The sequence below is a fragment of the Camelina sativa genome, chromosome 8 (genome assembly GCF_000633955.1).
Source record: "Camelina sativa cultivar DH55 chromosome 8, Cs, whole genome shotgun sequence".
NCBI lineage: Eukaryota > Viridiplantae > Streptophyta > Magnoliopsida > Brassicales > Brassicaceae > Camelina > Camelina sativa.
Genome location: NC_025692.1, coordinates 12,638,229 through 12,656,547, shown reverse-complemented (window position 1 = coordinate 12,656,547; position 18,319 = coordinate 12,638,229). Strand labels below are relative to the sequence as shown.

Sequence of the window (18,319 nt, the reverse complement as noted above, 5' to 3'; positions counted from 1 at the left end):
CAATATCCTTCTGAAGGATACCCTTCTCGTTTCTCAATGACTCAGATCGATTCTCCACTTCCTTCTTCTCTTTGACCAATCTCGCTCGCTCAGCCTTAGTCTTCTCAAGCTCTTTACCAGTAGATTCAATCATTTTCTCTAATTCTGCAACTTTATCCTTAAGAGCCAACCGATTTCTCTTCTCTTCAACAAGAGCCTTCCCAGCATTGTCTCTCTCAACCTCAACCATCGCCAGAGACTCCTTAAGCTGGCTAACATTGCAGCTAAGATTCTCAGTAGTCTTGGTTAGATCATTATAATCCTTTTGCAGCTGAACTGCAACATGCTTTTGCTCATCCGCCAGCTTACTCAGCTCAACAAACTCAGCCTCCTGGTTAACAACACGCTTAACAAGCTCATTCTTCTCGCGCAACAATTGGTCAACCAGTTTCCCATTATCAGAGGATTGCACGAGAGCCATTTCCATCTGCTTCTTAACTGAAATGTTCTCCATCCACACACACTCAAGCTCAGATTTCGTAACAGACTTCTCTTTCACCAATGCATTGATCTGCTCCGCCCTGGCTTTCGCTTCCTCCATAACCTCATCAAGATTCCTCTCTAACCTAATAACCTGATCACGTAACCCCACCTCTTCCTTTGTCAAGCTCTTCACAGTCTCATTCAAATTTCCCAACTTTTTCTCCAACTCAACGATCGTCTCCTTCTGATCACGTTTAACCATCTCTATCTCCATCTTCTCTCCAATAACCCCTTTGATCTCACTCTTCAACCCATCAGTCTCCCTAATCTTATCCTCAAGGTTCTTCTCCATTTCACTCCTCTCCTTACTAACCCTCTCAATCAACTCATCTCTCTTCTTCCTCTCCTTCACCAATCTACCATTCTCAGACTTCAATCTCCCAACTTCTTCACCTAAACTCACTTCTTTCATCTCCAACCTCACCACACTCTCCTTCAACCGATTCATCTCCTCACTCTGCAATTCAAACCCACTCTTAATCAAATCCCTCTCATCACAAACCCTACTAAACTCATCCCTCTCACTCTCTAACTTCCCCATCAAAACACTAGCTTCTCTTTTCAAATCCCTAATCTCACAGTCCCTATCACTCTTCTCCTTAACCAACACATCTACCTCAACACCCATTTCCTTAACACGACTCTCAACAAAACCCATAAACAGATCCAACTCAATCTTCAACATGAACTTCTCATCGCTCGAACCACACAACTCCTCCTTCAGCAAAGTCTTCTCCTTTCCGGAACGGGTCAGCTCAGCCTCCAACGCATCTTTCGCCTGGAAGAGAGATTCAATCTGCTGCCTCTTCTCCATGGTTTGCTGGAGAAGAATCCCATTGAGTGACTTCAAGTTCTGAAACTTTTCCTCCGAGGAGTCATGGTCCTCCATTGAAGACTCACGACTCAGCTCCGCCGCCGGTTTCTTGTAAGTGACCGGAGATTTCTGGCTCTGCATTTGTTGTTGCTCAACGGATGCTCCATTGGTGTTACGAGACACTTTCTTCTTCGCCATTAGAACAAAAGTGGCGGCTGAGATTTTTAGGGTTTGGGGAGTCTCAGGGTTTTGCTTTAAACGGCTAAGCGAGAAAGAGAAGAAGACTAAGAGACCAAGTTTGGGGGTAACTTTGATAATTTCAAATTTTGGGGACCAATTTTGTATTTTTCTTTTGAAGTTTTTTGATTTTGTGAAGGTGTGGTTAGATTTTACACTCTCTTATATAACAGCTGCAGACCACAGTATCCTGATTTCTTCTTATTAATGCAATAGACTAAAAATTTGATACGTTTCATTTTTAATAACATAACATAATTACAATTACTCAAATTTTGACATGTATCAAATATTAGCTAATATTTGACAGATGTTAACAAACAAAACTCATTCGCTCCTACTGATAACCATTAGAAGAATAAAAAGAAAATGAATAAAAAGAACAATGCGGAATGAAATAAACAGTTTTTGAAGATTGAAAGGAAAATCTGCAGAGAATGAACAAAATAGTAAATGGTAACCAAACAATAAAAATGTTTTTAAAATATATTAAATATTAAATAAATTTAATTTCAATTGTAATACTAATATTATTCTAATGTATATATAATAAAATTTTCAAATAGAGCCTTAAGATTAGTTTAGCATAAAATTCCTATCAAAAATATTTTTTTTGTCAGTACATTGTGAAAATATGAAAGTTTTTATATTACAAAATTGAAATTTTATTAATAAACATATTTTTATTTATTTTAAAATAAAAAACGAATTTGAATATTTGCTCTTTTTTTTGTTCCATTTGTTCCTCGTCAATTTTGGGGAGGAACATTTTTGTTCTATTGTTCCTTATTTTTTGAAGAATGTAGATGAATGTAGGGGAAAAAATATTACTTTCAAATGGTAAAAAAATTGTGGAATAGAGAGGAATGTGATATTTCTCCTCATTCTTTTCCTAAATTTTGGTCACCAATTGAAGCCATTATTTTACACTAAAATTAGTTATTATTACCAAAAGAAAACACTAAAATTAGATATGTTTTAACTATAAATCATATCTATCCAGGGAACCACACAATTAGTTATTATTATCAAAAGAAAAACACTAAAGTTAGATATATATCCAGGGAAAATCCAACATATGATATACTTACAAATCATCAAATTTGGAAACATATCAAGAATTGATTAAATATTGGCATATATAGATAACAGACTCATTTTTGATACGTGTCAATATATTCTACTATATAAATATATTTTTATAAATTAAATGTAATTAAAGAGAATGACTAAAAATAGATTTTCCTAAAAGAAAAATGGGAAAAATGTCAAAAAAATCTTCAACTTTTAAATTTGGGATGAAAAAAGTATAAACTTTCGAGATGTCATTTTAATCATAAAATTTTTTTTTTTTTTTTTTCAAAAATCACAAAGTTTAGTTTGACTATTTGATAAAATAGCAAATTTTGGTTGATTTTGCCGCTGTTAAGTTTCCGTTAGCAGAGTTAATTTTTCGTTTACAATCTCCGTTATATTTCCGATACTATATATAGTTTATTTACTATCGTCTGTTGAAAGCATGACGTCGTCCATTGGTTAATGTGGGGGTTTCGTTTTCACCTCCCGCGGGTTCGACTCGGTCTGGACGAAAGTTTTTATGTTTTTTAAAATAAATTATATTACATGGATTCGAACTCTAGACCCCAAAGCCGCAAACATCAAAACGTAACCAACTACGCTAGGTAGATTTATTAACAATTAATGAAACACAGATTATTATATCGTATGTTATATGTGTTTATTAACTTCTTCCCCGTCCAACCATATCCTTCATAACCGTGACCGTTAGATCTCGACATCCGCCGCATCAATAACGACCCACAACTTACTCCTCGAGAGAACGGAAGGCGTTGCCTCCTCCGTTGGATAAAGCTCCAGTGGGAATTAGATTTCTCGGTGAAACCATTCGCTGCCACAGCTTGATCCGCCGGTTGCGTTTTGGGTACATGACTTTCTTCCAAGTTCCAACCATGGTCATTGTTCTTTCAAAGACATTATTGTACTCTATGGTTCAGTCAAATCCATAGCTTTATTTTCGTGGCGTATTTATTTATATATGTTTCTCTTAATGTTGTCAAACTAGTTTTTCTTTGTTGATTACTAATTATTCTTTATGTCTTTGGAGTCTCAAGTTCGAATCTCATCTAATGCGTTTTTCAATAAAATCAAAATATATGCGTCTATTCATTGTCGAACTCGCGTGCAGCGAATTACTTGACTCGCAATTTCACCGACGGACGACGCTAACATATTCGTTTAAATTTGTAAACAACTTATATAAAGTATCGTTTATCGACTAAACAGAGGTTGTTAACGGAAACTTAACGGCGTACTTGAAATGGTCAAGTCAACGAAACTTTACTATTTTATCAAAAAGTCAAACTAAACTTTGGGATAAAAATGACATTTTGAAAATTCATGTTTTTTTCGTCTCAAATTTGAAAGTTGGGATTTTTTTTGACATTTTTCCCAAAGAAAAATTGACACTTGCTTGTTTTTGTTAAAGTGCAGTTTCATTTCTTAGTAACGTGCAATTCTTTCGCCGAAGAAGCCCAAAATAACAGTTTAGACCCATTAGGTCTTTATTTGAAACGAAAACATGAAACGTAAAGTCTAAGAAAGAAAGAAAAAAAGTTTGAACCAGTAAAAAGTTTAGTTTTATGGTGTATATAAATATAAATAAAAGCAAAAAAAATTATACCTCCACAAGAATCGGGATGCTGAATAAAAAAGAGTTTTTTTATTTTTTTATTTTTTTTTGTTGTGATTATATTAAAATTTGACTATCGGGATAGCCTAAGTGATTACATCATTTATCTGTTATAACAAAATCACAAAAAACCGCTTTCCCACGACCTGTTAGCCTACTCCAAAGAACCAATTTACAACTTGTTGAAAACCAGCTTTAGCAAACATTACTGCAAACTTTTTCTTCCTCGAAGACACTCTTCATCCAAGTTGGGTAACCCCTTTCCACATATGATTGAAAATGCAAGTCCCCTGTTACACTTTGAGATATCATGTTTGCACCTCCATTTGTTGCCTCATTTTCATTTACCAGTCTCCACTCCGAGATAGGACTAAAAAAACTCTTATGATTGAGCTTTAGAGGAAGGCCACATTTGGTCTCTCCACGCCTCCCACCAAATCTTTGTCCTGAATACCAAAATAACTTGCTTGAATCTGTGGCTATTCATGCTTTCTACTGTCTAGAACACTACTTTGAGCATTGCATAATCCGGACTCAAAATACCTCCAAAAGCTTTGCAGGTATTAAGCAAAAATTCTCATTGCTCATCTCTTAGAACCTGTGCTTCACCTGCTAACTTATTTCTTTTTGACCAGGATGAGCTCACATTACACTTGACCCAGTTTGGTAAAGGTTTTTCCCATCCCTTCGCTAAAGGTTGCATCCTTCTCTCTCTTTGATGTTGGTCTTATTGGTTCAGTAGGGATATACCTTCCCCTTCTTGGCAATGAGCTTCAAACCACTCTGCTACCTCCTCTCTGATCTTGTCCACTGATTATTTTGCGGAGAAGTTTACTCCTTCAAAAATTGAAGAGCCTCTATTTTTCCAAATCCTCCAAATTATCCATGGGAAGCTTTTCCTCAACTCAATAGGCCACTCTTTATTATTTCGACAGAAAATGGAACATGCTTGAAAAAACTGAGCCAATATGAAAACCATCAACCAGAAATGGGTAATCTGACAGCACCCAAATCTGTCTAGCAGCAGAGCAAGTAAAAAGTAAATGGTTGATAGACTCACCTTCTTCTCCACAAATTTGGCATACAGAGTCGATACTCATGCCCTAACCATTGAGGGTTTCAGCGATGGGAATGGCTCCAGACAGCACTTTCCAAAGAAATTTTTTTAATTTTGGATCTGTCTACAAACTCCAAATCAGTTTTTTCAATTCGAGTGTCGAGGGGTTAATAGAGGCTTCTCTGATAAGTTAAGCATTCTTTTCTCTGTCTTCAAGCCAATAACCTGATTTAACTGAGAACTCCCCGCTCTTATTGAATTGCCAAGCATAGAAATTGTCATGCACTAGTAAAGGCTTTATAGCTTTAATTCTTGCGATATCCAAGGCAGGAAAAGATCATCAAGCTTTTATTGATCCCAAAAACTTATATTCTCATCAATAAGTTCATTAACCTTTAGACCAACTTCAAAAATTTGGTTTTCTCCAGGGGCTCTATACCCATCATTATAATCCACTCGTCAATCCAAACATTCAGAGTCTCCCCATTTCCAACTTTTTCACTAAACCTTTGTACAATAGTTCACATCCAAAGAGGATGCTTCTCCAAGCAAAAGATGGTCTTCTACTCATTGTAGCATCAATGAAGTTTGACTCTTCATAATATATGCTTTTCGTTAGCCTGGAAAGGAGACATTTGGGGTTTTGGAGCAGTCACTATGCTTGCTTTGCTAGAATGGCTTGATTGAAATATTGAATACCTCTAAACCCCATACCTCCAAGGTCTTTTGATAAGCATAACCTTTCCCAGTTTTGCCAATGGATTTTTCATGAATGTTCCTCTGAACTCCACCAAAAAGAGGCCATGGAACTCTGCAAATTATAACAAGTCGTAATTGGTAGCTTGAAGCAGAACATCGCGAAAACATGTATTGCCAAGGCTACTGATTTCAACAACACTTCCTTTCCTCCCTGAAATACACATCTTGTGAACCACCCTTTTAATTTATCTTTCTGATAACTGAGCATTTCAACCTTTGAACCACTAAAACATTCTGGCAGTCCAAGATAAGTACCAGTTCCACCTTCAGACTGATTTCCCAAGATGTATCGAATGCTTCCTTTCAGATTGTCATCCACTCGAATGCTTCCTTTCAGATTGTCATCCACCTTTGCTCCAAAAGTTATAGAAGACTTACTAGGATTGATAAATTGACATGTAGCTTCACCATATATTCTCAGAACATTCTGCAAAACCTGGTTATGATCCTTTGTAGCCTTACATAGGAATAGTGAGTCATTCGCAAACAGTAGGTGATGAACACTCGGCCACTCCTGATGAAACTGAATGCCATCAATTTTTTTTTTCGTTTGAGCTTTATTCAAAAGGTGAGTAAGACCTTCAGTAAAGAGGACAAAAAGGAAGGGAGATAATGGATCGCCTTGTCTCAATCCTCTCTCTGGGATAATCATGCCAAAAAGATTATCATTGATAATAACTGAATATGTAACATAAGTAACACATACCATGATCCACGACACCCATTTCTTATGAAAGCCCAAGGCGATGAGTAGTGATCTGAGGTAATTCCATTCAATTCTATCATACTCTTTTGACATAAATTCAGAGGAGATTTGAGCCACTAGGATGTTGTCACTGATAAGCCTCTCTGGTATGAACGCAGACTGAGTATCAGATACTATGAGGTTTAAAAAAGGCTGGATTCTTTTAACCAAAATTTTGAATATGAATTTGTAAAGCACCGAAGAAAGACTGATCGGTCTTAGATTTGCCATTTCAGATGGATGATGTGTGTTTGGAATAAGATAGAGATGCGTATAATTCTAGTCAGCCGGAAGCACTCCATCCTTAAAGAGAATTTTCACTTCATAAGTAACTTGTTCTCCCACTATAGTCCAGTATTGCTGAAAGAATAAGGCTGACATGCCGTCTGGACCCAGTGCTTTAGCTGAAATGATTAAGAACGTTGCTTCTTTTACTTCTTCATTTCTTATTTCCTCTAATAAGCTTTCATTCATCCGATCTGTAACTCTAGGGATAAGACCATCAAATCAAACAAAGAAGCTAGTCGGATTTGAAGAGGTGAACAAATTCTGGAAATAGGCAACAACAACTTCTCCTTTTGCAGCTTCAGATACTTGCAAATTCCCATTTATATCTTTTAACTTTTCAATCCTTTTCCTCTGACGATTCTCCTTAACTGATGTGTGAAAAAACTTTGAATTACGATTTCCACTCCTTAACCATTTCTGTTTGCTCTTTTTTCCATTATGCATCCTCCTTTCTGTAGGCTTTGGCTAGCTCCCTTTTTAAAATGAAGACTTTATGTTGGACTGGCCAAACTACAGATTGTTCTTTCTTTAAAGCCATTTTAAGGAGCTGAATCTGTTCATGTGAGTTGATCGTATTTCTTTTCTCCAACCACTTAGAGATTCCCTGCAAGCTCTGAGCTGACCTGTTACGGACAAGCTAATACTATCAGATTTGGGTTCCCAAGCCTGCACAATAGCCTCTTTCACTTCTTCCTTGTGGAGGAATCTTTTATCAAACCTAAACTGGCCCCTATAGGAATCTTGGGATGACATAAGTTTCACTAAAACCAGTCTATGGTTTGATCCTCTCATATCCAAATTTTTTTTAATTTGAAGCAGGGAAATGTTTGAACAAATCCTCATTTCCAAAGGCTTTATCCAATCTACACTAAACCCAATGGTCTCCTCTTCGTCTTGCCCATATGAATCTATTTCCAATGCTTGGCAATTTAGACATTCCAAACTCACAGCATATCAACAAAATCCTTTGAAGCATTATCAGATCTTCTAGGGCCTCCCAGTTTTTTCCGGTTATGAAATATCTCATTGAAATCGCCCAACATAAGCCATATGTCTTTTCTTCCAATTACAATTCTAGAAATCAAACTTTATATCTACCGTCACACTACTTTTCCATAAAAAAGCTAAACCTCCACTCCTTCCGATCGGATCAATTGTATATACTTGATCGTAACCTAACCAGACTTGAAGATCAACTAAACTTCTATACATAGTCTCCATCAGGAACAACACCTCATGGAAATGTTGTTTACGCATTTCCTTTAGGCGTGGAATTGTCAAGTCTTAAGACTGTCCCAATCCTTGACAACCTCTTGATAATTAAGCTTTACCATCTTAGGAGTGCTTGTACCCTCATCATCTACTTTTCTTTTTTCCTTGCTTCCCACTTTTGTGCCTAGCTTTTTCTCCATAACCATCATTTCTATATATGGGCACAGGGGCTTTGGTTTCCTGTTGCTTTTTGTAGGTATTTTCCTTGGTTTGCTCTTTGTCTTTTATCAGAACAATCACGAAAGATCCTATCCCAAAAGGATAAGATTCATAAATTGTTGCATTGCTCTGAAATGGCTGGGATAAAGTCAAAAACTTACCATAACCTACCAAGGAAGATGAAGATCCTTGCTCCTTGATCCACCTCTCAACAGGATCCAAAACCTCATAATCACCTGTAAAGATTTCTTTTGAGGAAGACGCCTTTGTACTCATAGACACAACATGCGTTTGATAAGAGAAAACCGCTCCTTTATTCTTGTTCACATCCTGATGGAATATAGGAGGGGGTTCCAATCTCAGAATAGTCTTTGCAGAAAGAGGATCCTAATCGACTTCTCCGACGATAGATTTTACCTTATCAGCTCTCAACGAATTTTCTTTTTCGGAAGAGACTCGCATATATTGTCTCATACCTTCTAACACCGTTGGTGATATTCTTCTTTTTCCACTCACAGGATCAAACCCCACCTGTTCTTCATTCAAAATTTTATACAGAGGATCATAATCTTTTAGAATGAGGTCTTTCCACCGTGTTCCCTGCTTTTTTTTGCATATAAATAATCTTTTTTCTTTTTAATGATTATAGGACACTCATCCACCTCATACGTTATTCTTTGACACTCAAAACACCGTTTTAGACTCTTTCATACTCAAAGAAGATGTTTGCATTGCCCCTTTGGCAAATTTACCAGCTTTTATCACCTAAGAGGTCTAGAGACATCAAAGATAACCTTTACCCTCACATACTCTTTCAGCTGAGGCTTCTTAGTATCAAAGGCTACCTCGACCACTTGTCCAATCACTTCCTCCAACGCTGTGATTGCTTTTTTGGTATAGTAATTGATCGGTACATTCCAAATTTGTACCCACAGAGGGGTAAATTGAAGATAGTTATCTAGGGGAGATTCATGCCATCTATCAACCACCACTGACCAATCGTTAAAAGTATGAATCTCCTTCTGAAGAATGTCTTCTAAATCATGCTTGGAATTAAAGAAGAACTAAAATTTCTCTTTAGTTAACGCAATGCTTCGAGTTATTCCTTCTCTTTGCCATTTGCGGGGCATATTCCGAACTAAAATTCTTCAGATACTGACATTTTGGGTTGAGTAAACGCCCCACAAGACTCATAACATTTGCTTAAACAGATGGTAATTCAGGTAAATACGACATCTCAAACGGAACATCCTCCTCTGTTAATGACATCGCCATCAAAGTTTCTATCCACCGCTGAAGACATGGTTTCGTGAGAAATTTTTTTGACTAGATTTCTGATCTACAATTTCTTTGAACAACAACACACCAAAAACTTTCAAACGACATCCACAATAGAACACCCCACCCCAAAACTTAGGTACAAGGGAAGAACTAGACTTTAGAAACACGAAGTTGAAAAAATCCAGTCAAACTCAAGAACAAACCCTAGAACCCTTTGGAGATTTGCAATAATAGTGAAGACAAAGACGAAAACAAGTTAAAATCAAACGAATAGTGTTTTAATCCAGTCAAAGCTCTATTTCAGCTAATCGAAGATACTAGCTCAGAAAGAAGGTCTTAAGCCCAAAAAAATGGAAACATTTAAAATCAACTTAGTTAGTTTATACTCTATAGTTCTTTTACTTCTTCTTATTATTCAGATTATGTTGCAAAAATATAAGTTAAAAATTAAGTTATTATACATACGTAGTGAGTATAGATTCCACACAAAATATTAATTTATGCAGAACGACGAAAATAAAATTCTAATCAACTATTTTTATTTTCAAAACAATTTTCATATGAGTATTGTAACGGTCCCACAATCACTTCTTAATAGGTCTCGTGTTTATTTCTGGCCTATGGGCATATCCGGTTTGTTACATCTAGAATTTTTTTAAGACTTGTTTATCCAACTTACAAATTACCACATGATATTTTGATATGTTTTGTACTCACTCGCAAAATTCCAACAATCACTTCTCAGAAGGTCACCCATCCTAGAACTACTCCCGCATAATCACGCTTAAGTGGAACCTTTGACCAAAAATATTAGTGCACTTTAGTACATCGATAGTCAAATCAATTCTTTTAAATCTCTCCACAAATACCTGAAACCAGGGTGTTACAAGCATATAGTTAACGGGAAAAGGGTATATTTCTACCCGTACTATTTGTAAAGTGTATATTTCTACCTGAACAAAAGAGAAGTGTATTATCCAACCGGCCCAAGCCATGGGATACATTCCATTGTTAGCATCCCTCCCCACAGCAGCCAATAATTGTCCCTTTAGTGTGCATTTCATAAAACAACCATCCACTCCAAAGATAGGACGACACCACATAGACCACATCTTTCGAATGGCAGCAAAACACACATAGAATCTATGGAAGATCTCTGATCCATCATCATCAAGCACTGTGTCTAGCACTACTGTTGACTCAGGGTTAGATCTAGCAAAATATCAAAATGGAAACCTAGTTAACAGATTGGAAAACACTTGTTAAATTTAAAATTTCAGTAATGAAAGAAGAACTTACTGAAGAAGTGCTAAGCGGTAATCTTTCAGCCTAGAAAATTGCTCCTTGTGCTCACGGTNACAAGATCTCTGATCCATCATCATCAAGCACTATGTCTAGCACTACTGTTGACTCAGGGTTAGATCTAGCAAAATATCAAAATGGAAACCTAGTTAACAGATTGGAAAACACTTGTTAAATTTAAAATTTCAGTAATGAAAGAAGAACTTACTGAAGAAGTGCTAAGCGGTAATCTTTCAGCCTAGAAAATTGCTCCTTGTGCTCACGGTCGATGATCTCTACAGCTTTTTTCTTAGCATTTTTACATTTGTCTATGCTTACTATCAGATTGTAGTTCTTCTCAATCTCTTGTTGCATCCATTTTGGTCCATAATCAGGATCAGTTCTGATATCATCCAAAAACATCTTGCAAATCACAGGTGCTTTCAATATCTTACAATAGTTATCATTTGTGCAACTGTGCTGATCTTCAAAAGTTTTCACTTTCCACTTGCCAACGCACTCCTCATAAGAACAGTAGATATACCATGGACAAGGCTCTTTAGTCCCACACACAGCCGCTGACTTGTCTTTCCCCCATCTACTTATCTTTATGTTACAACCCTCTTTTAATGCATAAGCTACTAAAGCTTCTCTGAACTCCTCTAGACTATCAAATACTTGTTCTATCTCTAGCTGACCACTACCTCGTTTGTATCTAACCAAATGCTCCTCTTCTTCTTCACCATCAGAGTTAGGAGGTGTGTTATGATAATCGAAATCCTCATCCTCATCAACAAAAGAAGCCACATTTCTTTCAACCCGGATCTCTTCTTCACATGGCTCAGATGACTCGATATCATTAGGATGCTCTGTTGAGTTCACCAAAAAAACATTCATCACTCCAGTCCATCTGCCCGCATCACACATCCTCTTAAAACTCAAATCCGCAGACCTCAATCTCTTTCTTTCATTATGCTCTTCAAAAGGGTACTTATACCACATGTTTTGGCCATATAATCCCTCCCCCAACTCCGCCGACAACTTGATGAAAAACTCTTCTGGTTTACATTCTATAGCTATATCTTTACCATTGAGATAAGCAACATCTCCTACATGATTCTTCACCCAATACCCTCCAAAATACACAAGGAATGTCACATGATCCGGATTGCTGTCAACAAAAAAAAATTATACAAAGTTTCAAACACTCAAGCATTTAATCAAACACTTAGTGTGCAGTAAACAAATACGACTCTTTAAAGATAAAACTTCAAATTATTGTCTCCAAATATCTACATTATGCAACTATTAAACAAAAACAAGACAAAATACAAGATTTAATACCAAAAATCGATTGTGTATTACCAAAAATACAAGATTTAATACCAAAAATACGACAAAATACGAACTAAAAATACCTCATTTTCGCTTCTGTAGAAACGATTGTGGGTAATGCTAACAACTCCCACGATTCACGCCTTGTTTCCTCTACACTTATCCCTCGCAATTAACTTCGATCCTCGTTCTCCATTTTCGCCTTCGCAGGAAAAGAGAAAGAGAAAGAGAGAAATGAATCGTGAAATCAAAAAAAAAAAAACCCTAATTGAAAATTTTCCCCCAAATCAAAACGACGTCGTTTTGAGTTTGATTCCAAAAACTCCTGCCACATCATTGCTTATGTGTCATACGAATCACTCATATTTAACGGTTGACTAACAGTTTTTGTGTCAATGTAGTATTATCGATAACGCTTCAAAGTTTGGGTAGTAATTTCGAATTTTATTGGCGTTCCGGTTGGATAATACACTTCTCTTTTGTTCAGGTAGAAATATACACTTTACAAATAGTACGGGTAGAAATATACCCTTTCCCCTATAGTTAACATCATTAATTTTAATACCAATAATTAAAATTTAGTAATATTAAAATAATTTTTCTTTCAATTACACTTGACCGCGCATGTGTGCGGATAATTTTTCTAGTATATTTATAAAAAGGTTATCATAAAATGTAATTTTTGAGATTATATATTAATTTATTTACTAAAATCTAATATATATATATATATATATATATATATATATATNGATCCTCGTTCTCCATTTTCGCCTTCGCAGGAAAAGAGAAAGAGAAAGAGAGAAATGAATCGTGAAATCAAAAAAAAAAAAACCCTAATTGAAAATTTTCCCCCAAATCAAAACGACGTCGTTTTGAGTTTGATTCCAAAAACTCCTGCCACATCATTGCTTATGTGTCATACGAATCACTCATATTTAACGGTTGACTAACAGTTTTTGTGTCAATGTAGTATTATCGATAACGCTTCAAAGTTTGGGTAGTAATTTCGAATTTTATTGGCGTTCCGGTTGGATAATACACTTCTCTTTTGTTCAGGTAGAAATATACACTTTACAAATAGTACGGGTAGAAATATACCCTTTCCCCTATAGTTAACATCATTAATTTTAATACCAATAATTAAAATTTAGTAATATTAAAATAATTTTTCTTTCAATTACACTTGACCGCGCATGTGTGCGGATAATTTTTCTAGTATATTTATAAAAAGGTTATCATAAAATGTAATTTTTGAGATTATATATTAATTTATTTACTAAAATCTAATATATATATATATATATATATATATATATATATGTAATAATAATTCTCATGCATTAAAAAAATACAGTTTCGTTTTAATAACTGTTTGATTGAACATTACTTTTAAAAAGTGAATTTTAAAAATAAAATTATCTAACTTACATAAGTTTAGCTTTATTTGACAGTTGTTATCATAAGTACATTTTTTTATATATCTCTGAATTTATAGTAATTTTGCATTAGATATTGTTGATTTCACAAAGACTTCTCTAAATAATAAGAATTATCATAAAATTATGAGTGAAAAGATACTACTGACTAATAAAGATTTTAATATCAAAAGTATGAAATGCTCAAAATTAATAAAAATTTGCTATTAAAAAAATACAGATTATAGACTATAAATTTCATAATAAGTGATATTTTGACGTTTTTATACAAACTGAAAACATAATAAAATATATATTATACAATAACATGACAATATCTGATATTTCTTCTTTTAATACACTTTCATAAAAAAAAAAATTTGTCCTCTGACGGAACCAAAAGAGCAAAATAGTTCAAGAACAAGAATAAAAATAAGACAAGAAACGAAAGATCTATCTACTCTACTCCTTTGAACGCACTTGATCATGAAGTCAAGAAGACCCTCCAAATGCCAAATAGGACTAAAAGCTACCATCTCGTGTAATATTTTGCGCAATAGCTTTAGCCACTTTATTTGCTGATACCGAAACTGAATGACAATCCCATGAGATTAAAATGTTGAGTTTCGCTTGAATCTCTCTCAAGATAGCAGAATACCTTGGCTAATCCTTGGGATNAAAGAGAAAGAGAAAGAGAGAAATGAATCGTGAAATCAAAAAAAAAAAAACCCTAATTGAAAATTTTCCCCCAAATCAAAACGACGTCGTTTTGAGTTTGATTCCAAAAACTCCTGCCACATCATTGCTTATGTGTCATACGAATCACTCATATTTAACGGTTGACTAACAGTTTTTGTGTCAATGTAGTATTATCGATAACGCTTCAAAGTTTGGGTAGTAATTTCGAATTTTATTGGCGTTCCGGTTGGATAATACACTTCTCTTTTGTTCAGGTAGAAATATACACTTTACAAATAGTACGGGTAGAAATATACCCTTTCCCCTATAGTTAACATCATTAATTTTAATACCAATAATTAAAATTTAGTAATATTAAAATAATTTTTCTTTCAATTACACTTGACCGCGCATGTGTGCGGATAATTTTTCTAGTATATTTATAAAAAGGTTATCATAAAATGTAATTTTTGAGATTATATATTAATTTATTTACTAAAATCTAATATATATATATATATATATATATATATATATATGTAATAATAATTCTCATGCATTAAAAAAATACAGTTTCGTTTTAATAACTGTTTGATTGAACATTACTTTTAAAAAGTGAATTTTAAAAATAAAATTATCTAACTTACATAAGTTTAGCTTTATTTGACAGTTGTTATCATAAGTACATTTTTTTATATATCTCTGAATTTATAGTAATTTTGCATTAGATATTGTTGATTTCACAAAGACTTCTCTAAATAATAAGAATTATCATAAAATTATGAGTGAAAAGATACTACTGACTAATAAAGATTTTAATATCAAAAGTATGAAATGCTCAAAATTAATAAAAATTTGCTATTAAAAAAATACAGATTATAGACTATAAATTTCATAATAAGTGATATTTTGACGTTTTTATACAAACTGAAAACATAATAAAATATATATTATACAATAACATGACAATATCTGATATTTCTTCTTTTAATACACTTTCATAAAAAAAAAAATTTGTCCTCTGACGGAACCAAAAGAGCAAAATAGTTCAAGAACAAGAATAAAAATAAGACAAGAAACGAAAGATCTATCTACTCTACTCCTTTGAACGCACTTGATCATGAAGTCAAGAAGACCCTCCAAATGCCAAATAGGACTAAAAGCTACCATCTCGTGTAATATTTTGCGCAATAGCTTTAGCCACTTTATTTGCTGATACCGAAACTGAATGACAATCCCATGAGATTAAAATGTTGAGTTTCGCTTGAATCTCTCTCAAGATAGCAGAATACCTTGGCTAATCCTTGGGATTATTAACAGTATCCATAGCTGCAGTATGGTCCGTTACCCACTTTTCACTGAATATGATCCTGACTTGGTGTAAAGCTAGATAAAGCTATCAACAAGATCCATGGCTCTAAGCATAGCTAGAATTTTTTTTGCATCAGAAGGCGAGAATAAGTGATTGACCTTTTCAAGATTCCACCGACAGCTTCCATACTCCATCAAATCTACAAACTGCAAATTCACATCAAAGAAAGTTTGCAATCTATATGGAGCTATGGGACTCTCATCAAAGATCCACTTATCCATCCAAACACTCGTATCATACTTATTTTCAACTGTCTTCAATAGGCCTTTTTTCAGCAACTCACCCCCGTGCATCATGCTTCTCCAAGCATAAGACGATCTTTTACCAATACCACAATCCATAAGACTTCTTGATGAAATATCAACTTTAGTAGAACCGAGCCACAACCGACCATGGGTACAACTGTTTAGCTAACAAAGCTTGATTAAAATTGCTTAAGCCTGTGAAACTCATACCACCTTCTAATTTTGGTTGACATAGTTTTATTTGGTCATCACAATTACTTTGTTACAATTATGACATAGCACTTGTAATCTTCCTGTTTTTACTTAAAATTTAAGATAGAGTTTGTGTCAAAAAATATTTCTAAAATCTAAACAAAACTTATTTTGAAACATATCAATATTGGTAACATGATTACACAAAAAAACATTTTTTTTCTTTTTTTTTGGTTTGGTTTTATTCTATTTGATTTTCTTGCGAAAAACTTTCTTGATAAAGAGTAGTATACATTATGAATGTCTCTTAGATATTTTTTCATTGCTATTCCCAAACATTTTGGCTGGATCTTACTCACTCTTGTCTAGATTCAATGAATCTCCTGGTCAGTAAATCATAGTGGCCACACGTGGATTAGTAAAAGAAGGTGCTAGTAAACTTTATTTTTCTGTTATTTTGCTTGACCATTATTTTGACCATCATTGAATGTACCTTATTACTTAAATTTTATAGTTAATCAAATACACAATGTTCTTTATATCTCCTATATAATATTACGGAAGTACACAACTTTTTTTATAGACTATAAAATAGTTATAAGTTATAAAGTTATATTATTATTTGATTTATTAGTTGGTTACAAAATATGTTATATGGATTATAATCATTAGTTATACCTAGATTTAAGATATTTTTTAAAAAACATTCCAAAAATATAATAAAATCTCCAAAGTATATATTTACATAAGGCAAAAAAATCTCGTAAATTCATCACTCTTAAGCATGATTTCCGATTATACAACCAAAATAAAATCTTACCTAACACCTATCCATAATTTTAGTATTAAATCATTGACATCTCCATTCACTGGAATACACCATATTTCATACAAAAAAACATTATTTGTATAGTCTGGATTTACGGTTAAAAGGAAAGTATATTAATAAAATTAATACATTAATAATTTAACTATATTTTTTGTATAGTGTGGATATACGGGTTCATTTGATTATTCATAATAATAAGGAATCTTGAACACAAACCATAATATCTACATAATGTAAAAAATCTTTCTAGTACTCGATGGGAGAGTTGAATTAAAAGTGTTAAGGCTATAAGATATCAAACTTCTCAAATAAGGTCAGCTTTACTAGAATTATATAGTTTGTGTGATGATGCTATATCAAAGAGTGAAACTGAAAGTTTGGTAGATACACTTGAAAATTTTGAGTTTTTTCTTGGGATTGTTATTTGGCATCACATTTTGTTTGCTATTAATTTGGTGAGTAAGAACTTACAAGCTAAAACTATGTGTATTGATAATGCAATGAAGCAAGTAGAAGGTGTGATATCTTTTTTTGAGAAATATAGAAATGATGGATTTAACTCAAGTATGATTATGGCTAAAGGTCTTGTTGATGATATGGATGTTGATGTCATATTTCCAAGTAAGCGTCGGAGGTTTAGGAAAAAACAGTTTGACGATAACACTCATGATGAAGTAATTCAAACACCTAAGGATGCTTTTAAAATTGATTATTTTTTTTGTTGTAGTGGATATGGCAATTGCTTCTTTGAGAAGTAGATTTGAGGAAATGAGAACATTCGAGACTGTTTTTGGATTTTTATATAATTCAGTGAAACTTAAGTCACGTGATGCTATTGAATTAAGAGAAAGGTGCACTAATTTTCATAATACATTTTCTCATTGTGGTTCATCGAATGTTGATTTGGATGACTTTTTCTCTGAGTTAAGAATTTTGCAGGTGACTTTACAGGATGAAGCAATGACACCTATTGAGGTTCTTGAGTTTGTAAAAACTATTGGTTGTTATCCAAACGTAGTTATTGCTTATCGACTTTTACTAACCATTCATGTGACAGTAGCATTAGCGGAAATAAGTTTCTCTAAGCTAAAATTGCTGAAAAATAATTTGAGATCATCAATGTCT

General features: G+C 34.0%; 2 protein-coding genes across 2 annotated transcripts in view; both read right to left on the bottom strand.

The window, feature by feature from the left end:
- The window catches only part of LOC104707068 (paramyosin-like), a 2,823-nt gene extending 1,115 nt beyond the window's left edge, over positions 1-1,708 (bottom strand). Inside the window, exon 1 of the mRNA XM_010423340.2 lies at positions 197-1,708. Coding sequence (XP_010421642.1) covers positions 197-1,534 — 1,338 coding nt within the window. The 5' untranslated portion in view covers positions 1,535-1,708. The remainder of the gene's footprint in view (positions 1-196) is intronic.
- LOC104709474 lies at positions 11,195-12,682 on the bottom strand. Its single transcript, XM_010426084.2, has 3 exons — positions 12,544-12,682; positions 11,355-12,296; positions 11,195-11,267 (listed from the first exon to the last, which is right to left on the bottom strand). Exons 1-3 carry the CDS (start codon positions 12,546-12,548, stop codon positions 11,195-11,197), a joined length of 1,020 nt encoding a protein of 339 aa, XP_010424386.1. The 5' UTR covers positions 12,549-12,682.